Genomic DNA, 13,732 nt, shown 5'->3' with positions numbered 1-13,732 from the left:
ACTCGTCAGTTTGCTTTTAGAATGAAATTCCAAGATGGAAAAAATAATTTCTCATAACTTATTTTACTTCAGTTTTGACCTGAAATGGTACATCAGACATATTTCCAAATGATTTCTGTTTCTAAATGTCTATGAAGCAATTAAGATTCAACATCAGTTAAGTAATGAAAAAAACAAAATCTATTTGTCCTGAAGGCAATTTATTGAAGGAATTAAAGACATACACTGAGAAGACAGGGTAGGGTTTTAAGGTTGTTGAAAGTACAAAATTTACCATGGTTACAATGTAGAAGCGAACTTCATGTGATGGTGCAAAGTATTATTAAAAATCAGTTGTACATCCTGGAAAGAATATGTCTAGTAACATATGTATAGTTTTTCAGTGTCATGTACCAGTTTTACGATCAATGGGAAGATAATTTTCATTTTGACTGTATTTTATCAAATGTGAAGAGTTGTATGCAGAATTTTAAAACAGTTAATATTAACCATATTGTTGATTTTACAGCAATAATTTATATATAAAGAGTTTATAGACAGTAAGAGATTCTTACTAATTTATTTGGAATTTTTAACCAAAGAAAGGCGTTGCCCAAATTCCTTGCCTACTTTAAAACTATACATGGACGTTTTCCTTATGGATGTTCCAGTTCTTTTGGTCAGAGTAGAAGTGATCTTTCACGATCATAGACTGAAAAGAGAAGCTACTAAAAGGAGAGTGTTAACTAAAAAAAAATCATGTTTCTGGCATTTTGGCATGAAATTTTGGTATAATTGTTAACTGATTTATCTCTATCTTAGCTGTATTTTTTGTTTGAACTAACATTAAAATTAATTTACTGTACTTATGTCAACATTAATTGGTTTTAGAAATGTGACAGAATATTGGATGGTGCAAAGTACCTCTTTTTACTAGAGACATTTTTCGATAGCTATAATTTTCATGCAGATTACCGTCAATATGTAAGATTAGGATCATAACCCTGGTCTCAGGAAACTGTTAACTTAATGAGGGCAAGTGAGAGGCTAGACCAGGTATCTAGGGATGTATTTATATATTCCTGTAGCTATGTATATTGAAAAGGGAGTTTCCAAATTCTTCATTTTACTTTTTAAGAAAGAAGTGTTATAACTTTATTTAAGGTTTATTTTTACATTTCTTAATTTAAATACAAAATGTTGTAAATAATTTAGAAATTTAGAAAAATTTAGCCATTAAATATCGTAAGTAATCTTTCTAATGCTTTAATAATATTGCTAACTAATAATGGTTTTTTAAGATTTTAATTTGAACAGTCTTTAAACTGACGCTTATCAAGACCAAGGCCTTTCAGTGTATTATTGAGATTGTGGAGTTTTAGGACAACCTAGGACTAAAATAATATACATATGATTATACCTAAACATATGTCTGTTTTTATTTATTTAGGATTAGATCTAATCCTTTTTGTAAAATAGTGTTTTTGCATGAGTACATACAGTCTCATCAATCAGGTATAACAGAAAAAAGCCTAGTTTAGATAAACTGGTTTTCCATATTAATACTGAAATTACCAAAATATGGTCATATCAAAACATTTATTTGAAAACATATGTAGGCGTAGCTCAGGCTCTTGTTCTTTAGTCTATAAGATGCTTTCACCATAATTTCTAGAGGAGATACTATAATTATCTAATAGGGTTAGTTAAAATGTGGTTCATTTTCAATTTCCATTTGTAGTTTTCTGTGTGTTAATTAAGAGTCTAAAGACAATCACATTAAGGACATGTTTAAATAAAAGTGGTAATTATTAGTATATTAGACTAAAGAACATCTCAAAACTATCATTCCCTGAGTGCTAGATTATAGTGTTAAAGGTGATACCTGATAATAAGTATGCTAACTGTTGTAATTAAATGGCACAGAATGATAACACTGACGAGGGCTCTTCTTATCCATAACATTAACCAAGTAACTATCTTTTTCTTTCTTGTATTTTGGTTCATAGCTCATTAGATAATTTCAATTATGTTATTTGAGGTGGGCAACCAAATTTTGTCAGATGGGTAAGGTTAGGGATCATAGTCAGTCTGGCTCATCTCAAAGCTAAAACTCTCATGATCACTGGAAAAAATTTCAGTAGCAGCAGCTCTTCTAATCATATATTTTAATGGCAAGACATACTGCAAATAGTCTGTATGCAAACGTGGCATGGAGACTGTACCATTTGTAGTAGCCCAGCCCTTTCATCATGAATGAGTAGCCTTCCACAGTTGCATATATTTCCTCTTATTCCTTCCTCAGTACTGGGCAGTTTGATGTATATTTCTTCTTTCTCCACATGACACTTAGTATAATGCTCTACATAGAGTTCACATTCAATAAATGTTTTTAATTGACAGGCACATTTTTCTTGGTTTAAGTCTAATCTCCAAAAGGAAGAGCCTCTGTGGGTGTGTGTGAGCACTGCATGCATGCACGGGTGAACTTGCATGCGCAGACATGTGCGTGTGTGTGTCCATGTGTGTGAAAGGAAGAGACTGTTGTCACTGTTCTTGTGGGAATTGAGTGGCAAAAACAAATATGAGTAAAAATCTGACTTTTTTCTAATTTTATGATGTTTGAAAATAAAAAAGCAGAAGGGCTATATTAGTAAAATTTATATTGCCTTCACTAGGGGTATTACTTTTATATATACCATTAATTTTTAAAAGCTATTACTTTAAGTCAGTGCGGTCACAGAAGCCTCTAAAATTTAGCCTCAGAACTTGTCTTCACGGGTTTTGAATATCTGTCTATTACATTTTAGGCTGTTACATTGAATGCTAAATGGACTTGTAATAACCCTCACTTAAAGTGCAGCAAAAATAGGAGACTGTTTATTAGCAGCTTTATTTTAAGTTTCTATTCCAAATATTCTTTTAACTCGAGCTCTGGAAACACTGGTTTTGCGTTATTCTACCCTGGCTTCATGGCTAATGATGAATATACTTGATGAGGAATACTTCACTTTAAGTGGCAGTTCTGAAGTACTTGCATGGAAGGTGGTGCACAATTAAAATTATTCTAACAGTCTGTTATGCACTGTACACAAGTAATAAAATTAATGGATGCACTTCAAGTAATGATCCATTTCCTCTGGGTGCAATATATTTATTCATAGACTATTTCAGGCGTTGTTTAGAATATGAGATGTGAATGGATTTTGATCCATTATCCCTGAGATTCTAATGTGCTACCACAAAATGGTTTCCATAAGTATTGTTCATAATGCCTGGTGTGTTAGTATTTGTATTCTTAAACAGCTAACACAAAATTAGAAAACAGATGCTCAGATGATTGATACTTAAAACTTTTCAGATGTTTACACTTACAAACTCTTACAAAACTTAAAATTTTCTATTGAGCCAAGGAGCATAATTCTATGAAATACACCTAAAACAATTATATATAATAATAAATTTATCCGTATGCAAATATTTACTTGGAAAACGCTTTGAACCCTTTTTTATTCTAGAAAGGTTTTAATGGACTTTGTTAGAAAATCAACAGTAGTCCTGGCATTTAGATGGTCAATTAATTCATAAAGTTGAAGTAATAGCGTTTCTAATTTTAATTGAAGAGAGGTACATTAAGTAATGTGACACATGACATTGCTCTCCATCCCCTGCCCAAGTATTTTAAAGCAAATTTGATGCAAGAGAGATTGTGTGCTTGTTTGTGTATGGCTTTTGGCTTCAGTGTACATTAGTCTCATAATTTTTATATTCATACAGAGTACACTATTGATTTGGTATTGAATGAGTTCGTGAGTACAGTGTAGTTATTCTCTTTCTACTCCAAGCTGAGAATTCTATTAGATACTGCCAGTGGAGACATTTCCTAGAGGAGTTTATAGTTTGGAAGGATAGTTTATGTCCTTGTTGAGCAGGTAGCATATTCACAATGAATTATTACAATGTTTGCATACAAATCCTTCATAACAAGGCTTTTGATTATCTGTGGCCAACATTATGTCTTTTCTAGTAACATCTAGAAATTTCCATGTTTTTTTGAAATTTTTGGTTTCTTCATAACTTCAATCTCAAATGATTACAAATGTGGCAGAATATTCCAGGATTCCCAAATAAACTGTTTTTACTTTTATTTTAGCTGGAGACAGGGTCTTGCTCTGTCGCCCAGGCTAGAATACAGTGATGCAAACATAGCTCACTGCAGCCTCGAACTCCTGGGCTCAAAGAATCCCTGGTTATTGATAAAACTTCTTTAAGAAATGTATAAATACACCTTCTATATCCCATATGAGTCCTATATTATATAAAATTAGGACTAATTTTAAAATAGTGTTATTAGCTTTTTATACATGGCCTGTTTCAGTCATTAAGAAGACTCCTTCTCCCTCTAATTTTCACACAAGAGACCTGGTCTCTTGTTTTCTGAATATTCTTTTTCATTTCCTCTATATGACATTGTGTAATATGTCTTTGTTGCCTAGTATGTGTCAGCGTTTGTTTTGAGTAAGTTATATATGTTAACTCAGAACTTTGATAAGTATCCTATGAGGTCGATTCTATTTTTAATCCTCATTTCATGGATGAGAAAAATGAGATCCAGTGAAATTAAGTAACTGAACCCATTTCACACATCTAGTAAGGGGCGTCAAATTTGAACTCTGGTCTCTTTAGCGCCAGAATGCTCACTGGTCATTTCTCTGCCTTTCTGCCTGCCTCCCCCTTTTTGCTATTATAGAAGTCGCTCTTGTACCTATCACTGCATTTTAATTGCCTGCATTCAGTTATAAAGATCAATATGCAAATAAGTAGAGCGTATTATAAATTTCAGTGTTATGAATTTGTACGAAGTTCACTTTTCTTCATTTTAATTTCTTTTACAGTGATATATTGCAACATTTCTGGGGGGCACAACATAGAGTTTTGTGTAATGATCAACAATGACTCATTAAAACCTGTCCCTAGATTTTAACAGATACTGCAGAGCCTACTGGTACTTCACTATAGGTTTATCATTTTACAAAATTAACATATCCATATGGAAAATCAACTTATAGTTTTATTTTTTCGTTTGCTACAATTTATATTGTTGACCATTCTCAGGGACACAAAGTGATTTCTCTCTGTGTTCCCTTCTCATTTAGACAAATTTTGAATAAGACTCAATCCAGCATCAGTCTATCGGCCCCTTTAATTTAGCATTTCTTTTTTGCCTATTTAATGCCTGGTTTATGTTGACTTTTCACCCTTCATGGACTTCTAACTGCTTGTTCAAGTTCAACATATGCTGAAAATATTTCTCCTAAATATCTGATCATTTAGATCCATGCCACGTTTTTTTGTTATTAACGTAATTTAAAAATTCTGTCCAGTATATTTTTAATTATCTTTTTATTTTCCAGAAATGTTAACGTTTTATCATAATACTTTTTTCAAACGGAGTGCTCATACGATTGCAGTTTCACATTCTTCTCTTATACTTTATACCAAATGTGGTCATTTTATAACAACAGTTACTTAATGGCATCGCTTAAAAAATATTTTGGTACAATTTTTGATCACTGCTCACAATCTAACGATCAAAAACAGCATGTCACAATTGCTTCCTTAAGTATTAGGAAGATATAGAATATATAGCTCCTGCAGACCACGGACTTCTTTTATACTTAGATATATGGAGCCATGTATATATTCTCTTTTTACATTCTATTATTTCCATTGTATCTCATTAAACATATATCAGGGAAGAAGGAGGGGAAAATAGTTGACAATAATATTTGCAAAGTTTGTCTCCTTCTCCGCCATCCTGAGTAGCATTATGCTTTGAAATTAGTGAAGTTACAGTTGTGTTTCAAATGAATTGAGGGACATGGTTTGGCAGCATTAATATCATTATGACAAATAGAACATTAGACTATCAGGGCAGAGGGAAGTGAAAGAGGATAAAATAATATAGTTGTTGAATTCACATCTATATTTTTCTTAGTCTTTAAAAAGGATAATGTGGGAGGCATGTACAAGTTAGCAAAACCACAGGCCTTATGTTTCTAGAGACGTTCTTCAGACTTTTTAAGAACTTAGCTTCCCTTCAACTAAATTATATTACCAGAAAATTAAGTAAAATGAACATTTATAAAAGTAGGTTATCTTAGGCAACCTATTCTTCTACCAACCTACTCTTCGAACTTTTAGGTATTTTAACCTAGAGAAAGAACCTTATAGTGAGTTTATGTTCTTGTAAGATCCCTGTAGGTAAATGAGGGAATATAAAACATTTAAATATTCAGTATTTCCAAAGTATAAGAAAGTTATCAGTGCTAATGTAGCTATGTTTAAAAATGCATGATATCATATTTAATATATGTTTTATATTCCGTCATTTATTAAGAAAACTATATAAGCTAATCTAAGAAAGTCTAAATTTTGTAAACTAACTTCAGAGAGTTTGAATATTTTAACCCATAGCATAGCATGATGTTGCCTGCTTTCATGCTATGTATGGAATAATATGTTTTTGGATTGGTATTCGTCATATACGAAATGACATAGCATACTCCATGGTTCGTAGTAGGTACTCCAGAATGGTAATGGTCACAATGATATGCTTGTGTTTCCATTTTTCCCTTGATAAAGTTTTCTGGGTTTGGTATTACTATAGATGATTTTAAAACTTTGAGATCAACTTCTATATTTATAAATTTAAAAATGTTTCCTATTAGAAAGATTATTTTTCCTAATACTTGTTTCACTTCCTTGGATCTATGGACAATCTGAGACGGAGTCTCGCTCTGTCGCCCAGGCTGGAGTGCAGTGGTGCGATCTCGGCTCACTGCAAGCTCCCCCTCCCGAGTTCACGCCATTCTCCTGCCTCAGCCTCTCGAGTAGCTGGGACTACAGGCGCCCGCCACCACGCCTGGCTAATTTTTTGTATTTTTAGTAGAGACCGGGTTTCACCGTGTTAGCCGGGGTGGTCTTGATCTCCTGACCTCGTGATCCCCCACCTCGGCCTCCCAAAGTGTTGGAATTATAGGCGTGAGCCACCATTCCCAGCCGACAGTCTGTTTATTTCTAGTCTTCTATAAATGAAATAAGGAATAGTTAATCTTGGATATTTTTTTCCTGTTTTTAAAACTATGAAAATACTATTTAAACTAATTTCTAAGCCCCTTTTTAAAATTAAAAATGTAAGTTAGTTCGGGGAAGTATATTTGAGTAATGTGCATGATACTTAAAATGTATCTGAAAACATCCAAAATGTTACTTGTTCATGATCAGCCTTCCAGCTCCCATCAGAGCTTTGAGCACTTTTGTTTTTATTTAAGTTTTTATTTAATATTTTATTTAAATATATTCTACTTTTCTACATCTTATGTCTTATTACTTGATGGCATTGATACTCTTTGTTGTGGCACAAGTCTAATAATTCACAATGAATAATCTGAAATCATATTTACACATTTATATCTTAGAAAATAATTGATTTGGTTTGAAATCATTCATGTGGTGAATACTTTTATAATTAGGATGTGTTGGCTTTCAGATCATTTCTTTCAGTCTGTGGGTTCAGGGCATATATTTAATTTTTTTCTTTCTAGAGGGTGTTAATGCCGATAGCATCAAACAAGCCTCAGAACAACTGAACAGCCGGTGGATCGAATTCTGCCAGTTGCTAAGTGAGAGACTTAACTGGCTGGAGTATCAGAGCAACATTATCACTTTCTATAATGAGCTACAACAATTGGAGCAGATGACAACTACTGCTGAAAACTGGCTGAAAATCCAACCCACCACCCCATCAGAGCCAACAGCAATTAAAAGTCAGTTAAAAATTTGTAAGGTAAGAATCTTTTCTCCTTCCATTTGGAGCATAATCAATAGTTATTTCTTGGCGATTTCCAAGAAGACAATAACAAATTATTTAGTAATGAAACGTTCACCTTCTAAGGATTTAGCTAAGCACAAGAAAGTTCAAAATGTAAGCAACAAAAATCAGTTTAAATATGTAAGACATAGATACCCGGATTCTAAAATTGTATTTGGCGTAGTTACACAGAGCTAATTGATTATTTTGGTTTGCATAAGCATGAGGCGGTTTAGGCATGTGGAAACCACATGTATCCTATGAAAAATGGCCTCTACTTTGGAACTCTTTCTTTGCGACGAGTGAAACATAGTCATTTTGAAAAAGTGGAATCCATGGAAATAGTTTGAAACATTGGTCAACAACAAGCTTAGATGCAATATAACTGGATACATAAGGAAAATATTTAAAACTGATGGACCTCTCAAATTATGATAATTTGAGGAAGGTTTCTTTACAAAAAGATATTTTTAAAATGTAGCTGGAGTACAGAGGAACCACACCGGATAGTGTAGTAACCCAGCATCAGAGTTCTTACCTCTTTTACGGCAGAAAGGATCAGTGAGAGAGAAGTTACAGTAACTCAGGAGACAGTCAGATCCTCATGGTAAAAGCAGCATGGGCAACTTAAGGAATCCTCATAGAAATGGAGTCAGAAAAATAAACACCCCACTTCACTTTTTTCCCTGCCTCCCGAATCTTGTCAGGGCTCCTCACTGACTAAACTTAATTGTAAGGCAAAGGACAAGGAACTGTCATCTGTAAATATCAGTCTCCTGGGTTACAGGAGAAGAGTGGACAGTGGATCTGTAGGGGCAAACAAGATGGAAGTGGACAAAAGGGCCTGAGAATGAGATGAAAGGATTATGCCTTCAGGTGTAAGAAAACAAGAGCTGTATAATAATGAAAATAGCCTAAACTGTTTTCATTGTTACTGTGAGCTATGTACTTTTCACGGGGAATGAGAAACTGATTAGAGGATGGACTAAAACGTTTCCAGGATGAATCTTTAGTGATAGATCGAGATGATTACATTTAATACAAAAGACAAGGAGTAGAGATTCATTTGCATACTTTTAAAAGAATGGTTTAAATAAAGGTAGAATAGACATGGATAGGTGATAAGGTTGATTTAAAAAAGGTATTGGACCCAAAAATTGATGAGAAATTCAAAGCTATTTTGAAGAGAAAAACAACTGAAGGACGTGATGGTTCTTCTTCAAATATTGGACCTGTAGCATTACTAGGTTTTCTGTTCTTGTGTTAGTTTTCTGAGGAAATAAACTCAGAAAGTATACTTTTGGATACAGAAGATAAGGCACTTATTAAGCAAATACACACATCTAAGGAATTTCTACGTTTAGATACATTTTGTAATTTCAGAATAAAACCCATGCCGTTTTTCCTATGAATGAGAGGAATAATCCAAATACATTATTTCTTGCAACAAAATCTGATGTTACCTTATCTGATTCTTGAGATTCAGATATAGTAGTTAGTAATAGTACCTACACAGTACATTCATGCATAAAATATATATATTAAGTGTCTCTAATGTGTCTAAGAATGCTACTGAGTGTATTAATCAGCTCAGGCTGCCACAATAAATACCACAGACTGGGTGGCTTAAACAACACAGGTTTATTTTCTGAGAGTTCTAGAAGCCAGAAAGTCCAGGATCAAGGTTTGGTAGGGTTCAGCTTCATCTTCTGGTGAAGACTCTCTTCCTGTATCGCAGATAACCAGCTTCTCACTCTGTCCTCACATGGCTTTCCACATGGAGAGAGAGAGAAAGAGGGCTGTTTTCCTTTCTCTCTCTCTTTCTCTCTGTCTCCTTTTATAAAGCCACCAATCCCTAAGGGATTAGCCCCCCGCCACCCTCACCCAACCCTGATGACCTCATATAAACATCATTACCTCTTAAAAGTCCTATCACCAAATATAGTCTCACCAGTGGTTAGGACTTCAACATGTGAATTTTGGAGGATACAATTCCGCCCATAGCACTAAGTTTTGGGAATATTAGAGTGGGCATTCATGGACTCTGATTTTATTGTATTTATGGAAAGCAGAAGAGAGAGATATGAAACAATGGAATCAATATTTTTAAATTTCCTGCTAGGATCATTGTTTTAAACAAAGATGCAAAGCTTTGGGAGAATGACTAACAGGGAAAAACGAACCTGATAGGGCCACCAAGGGCATCTTCCTTGAGGGAGGAGCATTTGAGTTGAGACTTTTGTGATGAGTTAGAATTAGGTAAGAGAACAGTGAAGCAAAGGACTCCAGGCAGAAGGAACATGGCGAGAGGGAGCAATAAAGGCCAGGCACCTGAATGAAGACCATTGTAAATGCTGAACATAGAGGGGCATAGGAATGAGAGGAGAGACGAAGGGGAAAAGGCAGGTGTACAGGAGACAAACCAATGACTTCTGGAACCTGCTAGTATCTTGGTCTTGATTTGAGGAACAAATGGAGATCACCAGAGGTTTTATATATTAAAGATTGTCTGGAGGTTGAAGAAGTCATCCTAAGGGAAAATATTTCTCTTGCTGCATCCAGCCACAAAGTTCCAAATTCTGTTGTCACTTCCTTGTCACCCTTTACTCTTTCTCTCAGACCCATTGGTGCCTATTAATTTGAAGAATCATTTTATGTAAAATATTTAGCAAGATAAGTTTAATATTATTCGTACAAGGGCAAATATATATACTGTTCTGCTGAGATTAGTGATAGGTAAATAAATTATAACATGTTTCTCAGCATTTTATTTTATTTGGAGAAGTTTTATAACATTAGACTGCATATTTAGCTCATATTCTAATGATTGGCAGAACTGGTTCTTAATATTTTGGGGGTTAGAGAGCCTTATCAGAATTGGAAGAAATTCATGAACCCTTTCCTGTGAAAAATACAAAAGCTTCCATGAGATAAGCATATAATTTTAAAGAATAAACAGACTCAAAGTAGATGCCATACTCTGGAGGACCAACTAAACCAAATCCTTTTATGGAAATAATCGCTAATTGTTAACATCTTTTTAAACACTGAATACTTCAGTTGAAAATTATCTCTTCTATGATTTATTCTCAGAACATTAAGGTCTCAACTGAACATTTGCCCAAATGTTTTATTAGTTTCAAAGTCCCCTTTGTTTTTCAGAGCACACTTGGCTATAATGTTGGCTCTTTCTATAGCCCCCTGAACGGGAAAAATGGCGGCCCTCCATCTGGCCAAATATAAATCAGGTTGTTAATGGTTCACAGTAGGTCCCAATGCTGCCATTTGTAAATCTAGTATACAAAGTATATATATATGTTTCTGTACTATAAATACAGAATGTTACCCATTACCTCTTGTCTTATTTCTTATCCATGGATATATATCAACTTTCTAGCACTTGTTTGAGAGGATTTTGCTAAACATCTTTAATCTTCACCCACCAAAAAGATTGAATCGTCAGAGATTATTTTACCTGAATCAGCTCATAGTATTATAACCACATCAACACATTCCTCTGAAAGCTGTATTTATTTTTTTAATAAGTGGCATTGTACATTAGTCTTGCAACCATTACAGAATTTATGTGATAAATTTCTCAGCCATTCCTAAGACAAAAGTTACTCTCTCCCAAAGAGTATGAATGCCTCCATAAATATTAACTTTTTTTTGCCTTTTCACTTTGATTTTCAGGAAGCTCAGATTTAAATTTGTTCAGAATTGGTATAATTCTTTCCATTTTCTCTTTCTTCCAATAGGCTCATGTTCCAATTTTTAAATTTCAGTTTTCCTGTTGTTACATATTAAATAGTAACTAATCCTCAAGTATTTTTTTCTAAAGACAGCATATATATGAATTATAAGTAAGCAGCCATGATAATAACACTTTTAAAAAGGGCAGTGAAAACTTTCTGAGTTCAAATTATATATGTATTAAATACAAAACAATTCCAACTTCACTGGAAAGAAGAGCATGAAAACATTTATGTAGAGAATAGCATGTCCAAAAGAAATACAGTGCTAGCCACAAATTCAAGCCACATATGTAATTTAAAATGGTCTAGAAACTACATTAGGAAAGGAAAAAGAAACGGTAAATGAATTTCAATAGTACATTTTATTTAACCTGATTTATCAAAAATATTATTTGAAAGTTTAATCAATATTTAAAAACTTTGAGATTATGTTCTCAGCTTTTCTTAGTCTTCAGAGTTAAACGTATTTTGTAATTTCAGTGCATCCAAATTTGGACCAGCCACATTTCAGGTGCCCAGTTGCCACATGAGCTAGTGATAGTATAGCAGTGTTCATGTGATTTTATCATACAAACCGGGTTACTACTGAGAGCGAAAGTGAGTGCTACTAATAAGTATGCCAGGACAACAAGAGGAAATCTGGACAGTCACCGTAATTTAAAAAGTGGCAATTGGCTGGGTGTGGTGGCTCACACCTGTAATCCCAGCACTTTGGGAGGCCAAGGTGGGCAGATCATGAGGTCAGGAGTTTGAGACCAGCCTGGCCAACATAGTGAAACTCCGTCTCTACTAAAAATACAAAAAAGTAGCTGGAGATGGTAGCGGGCACCTGTAATCCCAGCTACTCTGGAGGCTGAGGCAGGAGAATTGCTTGAACCTGGAATGTGAAGGTTGCAGTGGGCCAAGATTGCACCATTGCACTGCAGCCTGGGCAACAAGAGCGAGACTCTGTCTCAAAAAAAAAAAAAAAAAAAAAGTGGTTGCCTGTTTGTTCAGGAGAAGTAATGAGACCATACAAAACATAGAAGATTGTAGATATATTTTTATATTTGTGTGTGTATATACATAAAATATTATATAGATTTTATATATGTGTATATAATCTATATAATTGTATCTTAATATATTTATAATTATAGTATACACATACATATATGTAGGTACATATGTAATTTATATTTTGCAAAAATGAAAGAGAAAATATTGTTCATTGAGTGAGCTTAGAATATGAAGGAAAGGCACATCATTTTGATATAAGAGGGGTGCAGCCAAACACCTATATTTGATTTATGGAAAGGATTTAAGGTCATGCGTATTACTTTTCCACTTTACACATTGATACCCATTAATGCTCTAAATTATGTCATCTTGAAATTTAAATATCATTATATAGGATGATACATATTGAACAAACAGCCAAGGTATCCTTAAATGGATGGCCTGTGGTAGAGGCTTGTCTATACTGTCATGGATGTTTCTTATCAGATATTTGTCAAGGTTATTAAGCTAAACTTGCCTTACTGCTTTTTAATGCCTTCTTTTGCAAAATGTAATGTATGCAAAGTAAAAGTGTTATTTACTTTCCATACTCTATGGCACAGGATGAAGTCAACCGGCTATCAGCTCTTCAACCTCAAATTGAACGATTAAAAATTCAAAGCATAGCCCTGAAAGAGAAAGGACAAGGACCCATGTTCCTGGATGCAGACTTTGTGGCCTTTACAAATCATTTTAACCAAGTCTTTTCTGATGTGCAGGCCAGAGAGAAAGAGCTACAGACAAGTAAGTAAAAAGCCTAAAATGGCTAACTTGACATTTTCCAAATTGGTTATTTGTGGGGAAATCCAGAAAGTACTAACATGAAACAATAATTTCTGTCAATGGAACCATTCTTCCTACAACCTATATTAACAAGTAACGAAATACTGTTGTAACAGATAAGCTGTCTTTAGAGTTTTTTGTGCTGATAATAATTTTGTGACTTTGAGAAACAAAACATGTTTTGTATGGGAATAGCTTCTCCTTGGTGGATTGTAGATTTCAAAATCAGTTGTTTTGAATATAGAAGAAAATAAAAGAGCAGTTGAGGTCATATGAATACATTTTCATTAAGTCTGGCTCGCTG

The 13,732-nt window shown here is 34.0% G+C and overlaps 1 protein-coding gene across 1 annotated transcript in view; it reads left to right on the top strand.

Annotated features, from left to right (window-relative positions):
* DMD (dystrophin) overlaps nucleotides 1-13,732 on the top strand; it is a 1,770,560-nt gene that overhangs the window by 353,663 nt on the left and 1,403,165 nt on the right. The window contains exons 18-19 of the mRNA XM_030807549.1: nucleotides 7,587-7,828; nucleotides 13,209-13,389. Of these exons, the coding sequence (XP_030663409.1) occupies nucleotides 7,587-7,828; nucleotides 13,209-13,389 (423 nt within the window). The remainder of the gene's footprint in view (nucleotides 1-7,586; nucleotides 7,829-13,208; nucleotides 13,390-13,732) is intronic.

Source organism: Nomascus leucogenys, chromosome X (assembly GCF_006542625.1).
Source record: "Nomascus leucogenys isolate Asia chromosome X, Asia_NLE_v1, whole genome shotgun sequence".
NCBI lineage: Eukaryota > Metazoa > Chordata > Mammalia > Primates > Hylobatidae > Nomascus > Nomascus leucogenys.
Note: the sequence above shows the minus strand (reverse complement) of the source record. Positions and strands in the feature narration are given on the sequence as shown.